Here is a 9405-nt window from a genome sequence, read left to right on the forward strand (position 1 = left end):
CATAAGGGTTTCAATTGGTCCAGTGGCAAAGCAGTGTTTCACCTGCTATTGGTTAAACTTTGATGTTGCTGATAGGTAGGTGAAGGAAATAGTGCCCTGCCCCCCGCTTTGCATTTAATCCATTTTATTCCTTCAGTTTTATTCCTTTCAGGTATTGAAATCATGTGCATCTATAAATATGGGTCAATGGTAAGTATATTTATTTGAAATTTGCCGATTGTGCTACTTCACCATATTTGTACATTTTTATCTGAGCTATACTGTGTCCAACTAAGGAAAATATTGAGTGAAATATTCATCAAAGTGGCTGCAAAATTAACAAATCTGCAATTTCTGAAAAATGTATTTTTTCAACCATGTGCTGTTTGTACCCAAAGAAATGCCATTGAATTGGTTAGTAAGCAATTTTACATCCAAAATTTGTACAAAAAGATCTTAATGTAACAATTGGCAATGAATGCCCACTGAAGAGACCCATCCTGCCAGCAATGCCAAGCGGCCATGCCCTGCAGCTTTCCCTGTACATACTAGTTTCAGGCAAGGTCCATATTTGATTTGATTTAATTTGATTTGATTTATTATGGTTACATGTATTATCATACAGTGAGAAGTATTGTTTTTTGCATGCTACATAGACAAAACATGTTGTTCATAGCAAAGGAAACAAGACAGTGCAGAATGTGGTGTTACAGCCATAGCTAGGGTGCAGAGAAAGATCAATTTAATGCAAGGTAAATCCATTCAAAAGTCTGATGGCAGCAGGGAAAAAGCTGTTCTTGAGTCGGTTGGGACGTGACCTCAGACTTTTGTATCTTTTTCTAGATGGAAGAAGTTGGAAGAGAGAAGGTCCAGTGTGTGTGGGGTCCTTAATTATGCTGGCTGCTTTGCCAAGACAGCGGGAATTGTAGACAGATCCACTGGATGGGGGACTGGTTTGAGTGATGGATGGGGTTACGTTCATGACCTTTTGTAGTTCCTTGTGGTTTGGGCAGAGCAGGAGCCATACCAAGCTGTGATACAACCAGAAAGAATGCTTTCTATGGTGCATATGTAAAAGTTAATGGGCAAGCTGGGACCATCAGACAGCCCTGCTCATGCTGTAATTCCTACCCGGGTTCCTGTCCAATCCTGGCATTTCAACCTGATCCCCTTGTCTCTAACCCCTGCCCCATCCTCATCAGGGGCTGCCCGCTTGCCTCTAGAGAAAACCCACCTGACAAGCTGGATCCAATGCCACTTGCCCCCTCTCGGCCTCCTATGTTTCCATTGGTACTGCTATCCTCTAACTGACCAACTGCTTCCTGAACTGAGACTTCCAGTGTCTGAGAGTTGAGTCCCAGCTCTGTTCAATTAATGGTCAATCATTTAATTATGTTGTGATGGGTGTGTGGCAGGCTCCCACTGATATTTCCATTTGCCAGGTAGGACTATAGCCCATATGGATCACTGTCGCAGAAAATTAGAAATTACTTGCAGACTGATTCATTCTGTCTCTGAGAATACATAGAATCACAGCAGGTCTGTCAGTCATTCATGTGCTGGTCCTATTTCTTAAATAGGAGTTATTTATTACCAGCTCCTTGCCCTTTTCCCGTTTTCTCTCTTATCTGGTTTATTGTGGTGAATTGTCCTTTTTGAGTTGGGAATTGGGAGTCAGGCCAAACCTTGATATGCTTCTTGAATGGCTATGCTCACCCATGGTATTTTCACCTCTCAGAGTTGTGGATTGAGCTGAGGCTGCTGCGCCCCAAAGCAGGGTGAAGACCTGATTGCAACAAGAAGCATGTTGGGCTCAGAGGCGGGTAAATCCTGTCCTGGGAACTGATTTTCTGCCCACTTGCCTAACCTGCCCTTCTGCACTTTTCCTCATGTAACCAAGTTCACTCAAGACAAATGTTACAGAAATGTTTATACTCTTTCCTCCTCTTTCCATTATCAGTCAATGTCCTTTGATGCTCACAGTCTGACTGTTCCTATTATTGGTTGGTTAGGTCTACTTCCATCTGATATTCAAAGGTTAGTACTGAGGTTAAATATCATGCCTGCTTATTTTACGACTGTAACCACTATTCTTTTAGGATTGTTTGGAATTCTGAGTTTTTAAATAATTATGAGTGGGATTTTATGGCATTGCTTGTCCCAAAACCTTAAATCCCACCCAAGGTCAACAGACCTTCCCATTCTCTGACCTCACCCGCTCTGATTCCTGTGGCGGGCAGGATAGTAAAATTCCAGCCTGTCTTTTTTAGAGACAGTGCGGCATGGTGGCACTGTGGTTAGCACTGCTGCCTCACAGTGCCAGAAACCCGGGTTCGAATCTGGCCTGGTGTTTTGTCTGTGTAAAGTTTGCACCTTCTCCCTGTGTCTGCTTGAGTTACCAATGGGTGCTCTGGTTTCCTGCCACACTCCAAAGATGTACAGGCTAGGTGGATTGGCCATGTTAAATTGCCCATAGTATCCAAAGATGTGTAGGTTAGAAGTGTATGGTAATTGGAAAGGTCTGGTAAGATGCTGTTCGGAGAATTGTTGCAGACTCAATGGCTGAATGGCCTCCTGCTGCACTGTAGAGATTCTATGAAATCTAACCTTATCGCCATTAGAAGGATAACCTTTTTGTCAGAATACTGCTTTGGCAGAATCCTAGTGACACAAGACAAAATAATTGTTATTAAAATGAAAATCTTCGGCCGAAATTCTCCTGTCTTGCACGCCCCGCTTCCGTGGCCAGCGAGATCAGAGAATTTGGTGCTCAGCCAAATCTCCATTCACAGCAGCGCGGGCAAGGTCAGAGAATTCTGGCCCCTGTGTTGTTCATTTGAGCCGTAATAAAGTCATTCAGTAGTTACAATCATTTTATTATTTAACATCAACATAAAAAGCAATTTACCAGTGGAGTAGATGTTCTGTGAGTGGTTAATAGAAAATGATGTTAATAGTGGTGTAAATATGACATCAGGGTCAGATGGCCAAGAGTCTTCAAGGGAGTAAGACTAAGACTTAGAACAGACCTAAGAAGTGCTTAACTTTACAAAGATAAACAAGAATAAGTCCTTGGTAGGGGGCAATGAACAAAACACTCACAGGGGGGAGTTTTCCCATCATGCCTGTCATGGGAATCGCATTAAGATTCAACCACATTGCTGTGGATCTGGAGTCACATGTAGGCCAGAACAGTTAAGCACAGCAGATTTCCTTCCCTAAAGGACATTATTGAACCAGATGGGTTTTTCTGACAATTAACAATGGCTTCATGGTCATTAATAGATTTTTTAATTCCAGATTTTTTTTAATTAACTTCAAATTCCACCATCTGTCCTAGCGGAATTCACACTGGGTCCCCAGAATATTAACTGAGTTTCTGGATTAATAGCCCAGCGATAATACCACTGGGCAATCGCCTCCCCAATGTACAGATCAGGAGCAGGCTGCAGTCCAACATTTTGAAGATCTTTGGGTTGGGAAATTAGTGCTCAGTATGCTTCCATGGGAAGAAATGGTGTGAAAATATGCAATCGCAGAATCCAGGGGCCAGACTCAGAGAAGAGTCCTGGGACAGGGAGAAGTGCCAAAGAGAGAATTCAGAGAGGAAACACAGGGAGAAGTTGTGGAGACAGAGAGAAAACCAGGGAAGGAGCCATTGAAAAGAGAGATCACCATTCAGAGCCACTGGTTAAAGGAGGAAAGAAAGAGGCTGTGAGCAATAGAGATGCTGTGGTTGGCAGGTTCAAGTAGTGAGCACTTGGGCAAACCCTAGAGAGAGAAACATTGGTGACTCCGTGTTGCGGGCTGTTGGGGCAAAGATAACCCTCTGGCGCAATATTGCTCTGCTCAGCTTAGCCATAGAACTGAAATCATGTCTGTGAGTTGGTGCTGGAGTGTGGACTCAGGAATCCAGGGAAAGGAAGTCTTGGGGAAGGAGGGGTGAGATTGAAACCCTGCAAGGTATGCAGTTATTGAGGGAGTCTGAATCAGTGCATGTTGAAGGGAATTCCGAGACTAGATAATCAAGAGGGAAGAGTGAAGGCTTATCCCTCATAAGGGAGACAGACTTTTAACAAGATTCTGTAACTTATGGTCTGAGTGGGTTGCTGACAAATCCGTGAGATCGGTCTTGAACACATTTGCTATTTAATATATAGTGTGGGTGTTCGACTACAGTTTGCATGTTAATTTATAATTACCTCATATCAAGTATAAGATAGATATTGTATAGTGTTTACAAGAAGTATATGAATGGTTATTTTTTGTCATCTATTATACAAAATTTGCATTGCATCCAATATTAGCTCTCACTGCAATCAAACTTAATGTAGTGACTTTCTATGGTCACCAGATTACCCTTTCAGATTAAATTGCTAACTCTATTTAGATTAGAAATTAGTTTCCAGCAATTGACATGTTTTCTTTACATCTGTTGACTTTAGGTTAAACATACCTAAAGAAGTTTTGATTCCTCTCACTAACAATGATGTAAGGAAGCTGACCAAACTGCAGGAGAGACCCTACATTAACTGCCAGCCTCTCTGGAAGAAAGAAGTATGGCACTATCCAATGAATTTGCATAATATCCAGTAATAAATCAGTCATTTTAAAATAAATACACAATGATAAGTATGTGGGAGTCATATTTACAAATGAAAGGAACAAGAGCATTCTGTGAAACGAGACAGTAAGAAAAATGCAATAAAAATATTGTGCCACTTGTGCAATTGTACAGCAAGACAAATATTAATCAAATATACTTGTATGCCTGGGTAGATAGAGATATAAGACCATAAGATATAGGAGCAGAATTAGGCCACTCAACCTATCAAATCATGGCTGATAAGATTCTGAATGCCATTTTCCCACCTTTTTCCCATAACCTTTGATCCCCTAACCAATCAAGAACCTATCTACCTCTGTCTTAAATGTACTCAATGACCTGGCCCCCACAGGCTTTTGTGGCAACGAATTCCATAGATTCATGAACCTCTGGCTGAAGAAATTTCTCCTCATCTCAGTTCTAAAAAGTTGTCCCTTTATTCTAAGGCTGTATCCTCAGATCCTAGTCTTGCCTACTAATGGAAACACCTTCCCCATGTCCATTCTATCCGGACCTTTCATTATTCTGTAAGTTTCAATGAGACTTTTCCCCGATCCTTTTAAATTCCATCGAGTACTTTCATAATAACTTTCTCCTGTGATGCCAAATGACACACACACCATGATTTAATACAAAATAGTAGCTCTATTTATAAAATCTGAATTTTTGTTGCCAGCAGAGGAAACAAATGTGCTGCCAGTGAGATTCACGATAGAACAATGTGTATTTATAAAACATTTCAAAGGAATGTTAACAAAGCAAAACGTGATACTCAGCAAGATATTAGGCCAGGTGACAAAAGCTGCTTGAAGAGTTAGGTTTTAAGGAATGTCTTAAAGAAGGTAGAGAGTTGGAAATGTTTAAAGAGGGAATTTCAGAGCTATTGCCCTGGCAGCTGAAGGCACAGCTACCAACAGTGGAGCAATTAAAATTGGAATTAATTAAGGGGCTGGAATTAGAGATACACAATTTTCTTAGAGGGTTGTGAACTGCAGAGATTATAGAGATAGTGGCAAAGCCATGAAGGGAATTGAAAAGAAGGGCAAGACTTTTAAAGTCAACATATTGCTTACCCAGAAGATCAGCGAGACCAAAAGCAACAGATGAATGGGACATGGCACAAGTTACAATAGGGGCAGCAAAGTTTTGTATGATTTTAATTTTACGGAGGAATTGAACATGAGAAGCTAGTGAGGAGGTTACATAAATGAGAGTTTCAGCAACAGATGAGCTAAAGTGGGGCACAGTCAGCTGATAGCATGGCAATGAAAATAGTCCCTCTTAGTGATGGTGCGGATGTGTGATTAGTTATTCATCTCAAGGTCAAATGCAATACCAAGGTGTGGTAGATAGTGAGGAGGGGTGTCATAGTTTACAGAGAGACTTGGACAAGTTGCAGAGCTGGGCCGAGAGGTGGAGGATGGAGTTTAATGCAGAAAAGTGTGAGGTAATTCACTTTGGTAGGAATAACAGATGTGTAGAGTATAGGGCTAATGGGAGGACTCTGAATAGTGTTGATGAACAGAGGGATCTAGGTGTATGTGTACATAGATCCCTGAAAGTTGGGAATCAAGTAGATAAGGTTGTTAGGAAGGCATACGGTGTCTTGGCGTTTATTGGTAGGGGGATTGAATTTAGGAGCCACAGCGTCATGTTGGAACTGTACAAAACTCTGGTGCGGCTGCACTTGGAGTATTGTGTGCAGTTCTGGTCCCCACATTATAGGAAGGATGTGGAGGCATTGGAGAGGGTGCAGAGGAGGTTTACCAGGATGTTGCCTGGTATGGAGGGGAGGTCCTATGAGGAGAGACTGAGGGATTTGAGGTTGTTTTCGTTAGAAAGAAGGCAGCTAAGAGGGGACCTTATTGAAACATATAAGATGATTAGAGGTTTGGATAGGGTGGACAGTGATAGCCTTTTTCCTCGGATGGAGAAAGCTAGCACGAGGGGGCATAGCTTTAAATTAAGGGGTTGTAGTTATAGGACGGATGACAGAGGTAGGTTCTTTACCCAGAGGGTGGTGAGGGATTGGAATGCCCTGCCTGCTGCAGTTGTAAACGCGCCTAGTTTGGGGGCGTTTAAGAGATCCGTGGATAGGTTTATGGATGGAAAGGGATTGGTTTAGGTTAGAGGGTCATTGCTTTTTAATTGGTCGGCGCAACATCGTCGGCCGAAGGGCCTGTTCTGCGCTGTAATGTTCTATGTTCTAAGGTTGTAAAAAATCTAGTTCCATCTCAGACAGTGGCAGAGACAGAGAGTCAGGAATTAGAGAGCAGAGTTTGTTGTGGGAACAAAGACAATGGCTTTGATCTTCCCATTATTGATCTGATGAAAATTTCTGCTCTTCCATCAGTGCTAGATGTTGGATAAGCAGTTTGACAGTTAGGAGACATTGGAGAGGAAGAGAGGTAACGGTGAAATAAAGATGGGCTTCATTAGCAGACAGATAAAAACTGACTGCTTTCAGATGGTGCTGCTGAGGGCAGTATTTAAATAAACAGTAGGAGGGGCCAAAAGATAAACTTGGGGAACTCCATAGGTCTCCATATGGAAATAGGAATGGAAGCCAATGCAGGGATTCCCTGACTACTATTAGGTAAGAATGGAGCCAAGCAAAAGCATCCCATCCAACTGGATGACAATGGAGAGGTGATGCAGGAGGATGGTGTAGTCAGCCGTGTCAAAGACTGCAGACAGAGTGAGAAAGACAAGGAGGAATCATTTATTTTTGTCATAGTTGCACAGGAGGTTATGATTTTAATTTTAGGGGGGAATTAAACATGAGAAGCTAGTGAGGAGGTTACATAAATGAGGGTTTCAGCAACAGATGAGCTGAAGTGAGGCACAGTCAGGTGAAAGTTTAGTAAAAGCTTTTCCGTACTCAGCTAGAATAGATACCTAACTGAACATTCAAGGATTTTGGAAAAGAAAGGAGTTTTGGAAAGGAAAGGAGATGGGACATATTTTGCAAGGATAGTGAAGTCAAGGTTTTATGAGGAAAAGATTGATGACAGTAGATTTGAAGGAAAGGCAGTTAATATGGAAGCCAGGATTAGGAATTGTATTCGCAGTTTAGTGTGAATAGAGAGAAGGCAGTGAATTTCATGGACAAGATTAGCTCAGAGAAGGCATGTAGAGTAATAGGAGAGAAACTAGAGAAGAGTGCAAGTACGGGGCTAGGGACAAGGGGGAAAACTGTCCAGTGGACTGGGAGAAGGAAGGGAAATAGCAGAGGCAGCTGATGGGATGGTTTCATTCTTATTGAGAAGGAAGGTCATGAGCTCCTCAAGCTGTTATAGGTGAGGGTGGAGGAGATTGGAGGGAGGCTTGAATAAGTGTAAAGGTCAATCTGGAAAATAAAGCCACATTCCTGGACCTATTAGTTAGGGTCAACTGCTCAGTTATATCTTTTAAATTGAATACTATGGAAGCAACAAAAGCTTCATATTGCTGTGCCCTAATATTTCCCTCCATCACCTTTCATTACTTGGGCTAACCACAATTAAAATTCTTCATGACTGAAATGAATAAGCTTAGAAATTAGTACAACAAGTTCTTGTAATTTTAATTTGAAGGGGGGGTGTCATTAACAGTCCATTTGGGCTACATATCACGCAATCCAACACCTTCCCTAAGCATGGCTGTGGAAACTCTGGGTCACTTAAAGAAGTAACTGCAGCTGACTTGTATTGGCAAGTTTTCCTTTATTAAAATGCCTTGTAAATTTTATCACAACTGTGACTTATAATTTGAGGATCCAGTTCAATAGGTCTTCTATTCAGCTTATGTCAATCTTGCTGATGCACACCGATTTTATTAAATGTATTATTGAAAGAATATTCATAAAGTTAATCTTTCCACCCAAAGTGATAAAATAGCATTGCTTCATTCAGATAAGTCATAGTACTCTGCTAGTGATATTATTTGAAGCATGTTACAAATAATTGCCACAGCAAATGTGCTGATGTAAATCTCTAATCTTTTCAGATGGAAATTATGAAGACATGTAAAGTGAAGGCTGAAATACAGGCCCTGGCATCCATTTCTTCTAACTACCTGACAAGAGTGTACTTGCCAAATAAACTCAAGTTTGGTGGATGGATATAAAAAACTGTCACTATTATTCTGATATATCTCAGTGAAATACATTGAATGAACTGATGTGTCAGCTGTTTAGTCTCCACGTTGTTTGGTGTATTATACGTTGATAACTGTCAGAAGTCTCACAACACCAGGTTAAAGTCCAAGAGGTTTATTTGGAATCAAGAGCTTACAGAGCACTGTGCCGTCATCAGGTGAGTCAGGCACTCAGCTGATGAAAAAGCAGTGCTTCGAAAGCTCATAATTCCAAATACACGTGTTGGATTTTAACCTGGGTGTTGTGAGACCTCTTACTGCATCCACCCCAATCCAACGCCACATCTCCACATTGATAACTAGTTGGTGGTGCCAGTTTGTTGTGCCTGAGTTGGTGTGTCAGATGGTTAGCACTTTTTTGTTTTGCTTGGGTTGGTAACCGCTGGTTGATTTGGTGTTTTCCAGCTGTTTTGGTTAAGGTAATGTGCAGGCTGGATACATCTGTTCATTTGTTGTGCTGGATGAATATATACCTATTAATATAGTGTGTTGGCTGGATATACCTGTTCAGTTGTTATGTTAGCTTGATATACCTGTTCAGTTAGTGTACGTGCTGAGCATACCTGTTCAGCTGTGCTAAATGAATATATCTGTTCAGTTGATGGGCCAGTTGTAAGAGTTTTGGTTGTGTTGGTGCACCAGTTAATTGAATCTTCTGGTTAAATTGGTGCTGTCTGTTGGAA

At 41.4% G+C, this 9405-nt stretch overlaps 1 protein-coding gene across 1 annotated transcript in view; it reads left to right on the plus strand.

The window, feature by feature from the left end:
• spo11 (SPO11 initiator of meiotic double stranded breaks) overlaps positions 1–8774 on the plus strand; it is a 45944-nt gene extending 37170 nt beyond the window's left edge. Inside the window, exons 10-13 of the mRNA XM_080204513.1 lie at positions 152–189; positions 1940–2016; positions 4425–4536; positions 8573–8774. Of these exons, the coding sequence (XP_080060639.1) occupies positions 152–189; positions 1940–2016; positions 4425–4536; positions 8573–8692 (347 nt within the window). The 3' untranslated portion in view covers positions 8693–8774. The remainder of the gene's footprint in view (positions 1–151; positions 190–1939; positions 2017–4424; positions 4537–8572) is intronic.
• Positions 8775–9405: the final 631 nt, after the last annotated feature.

This window comes from Carcharhinus amblyrhynchos, chromosome 16, assembly GCF_965287045.1.
Source record: "Carcharhinus amblyrhynchos chromosome 16, sCarAmb.v2.hapA, whole genome shotgun sequence".
Lineage (NCBI taxonomy): Eukaryota > Metazoa > Chordata > Chondrichthyes > Carcharhiniformes > Carcharhinidae > Carcharhinus > Carcharhinus amblyrhynchos.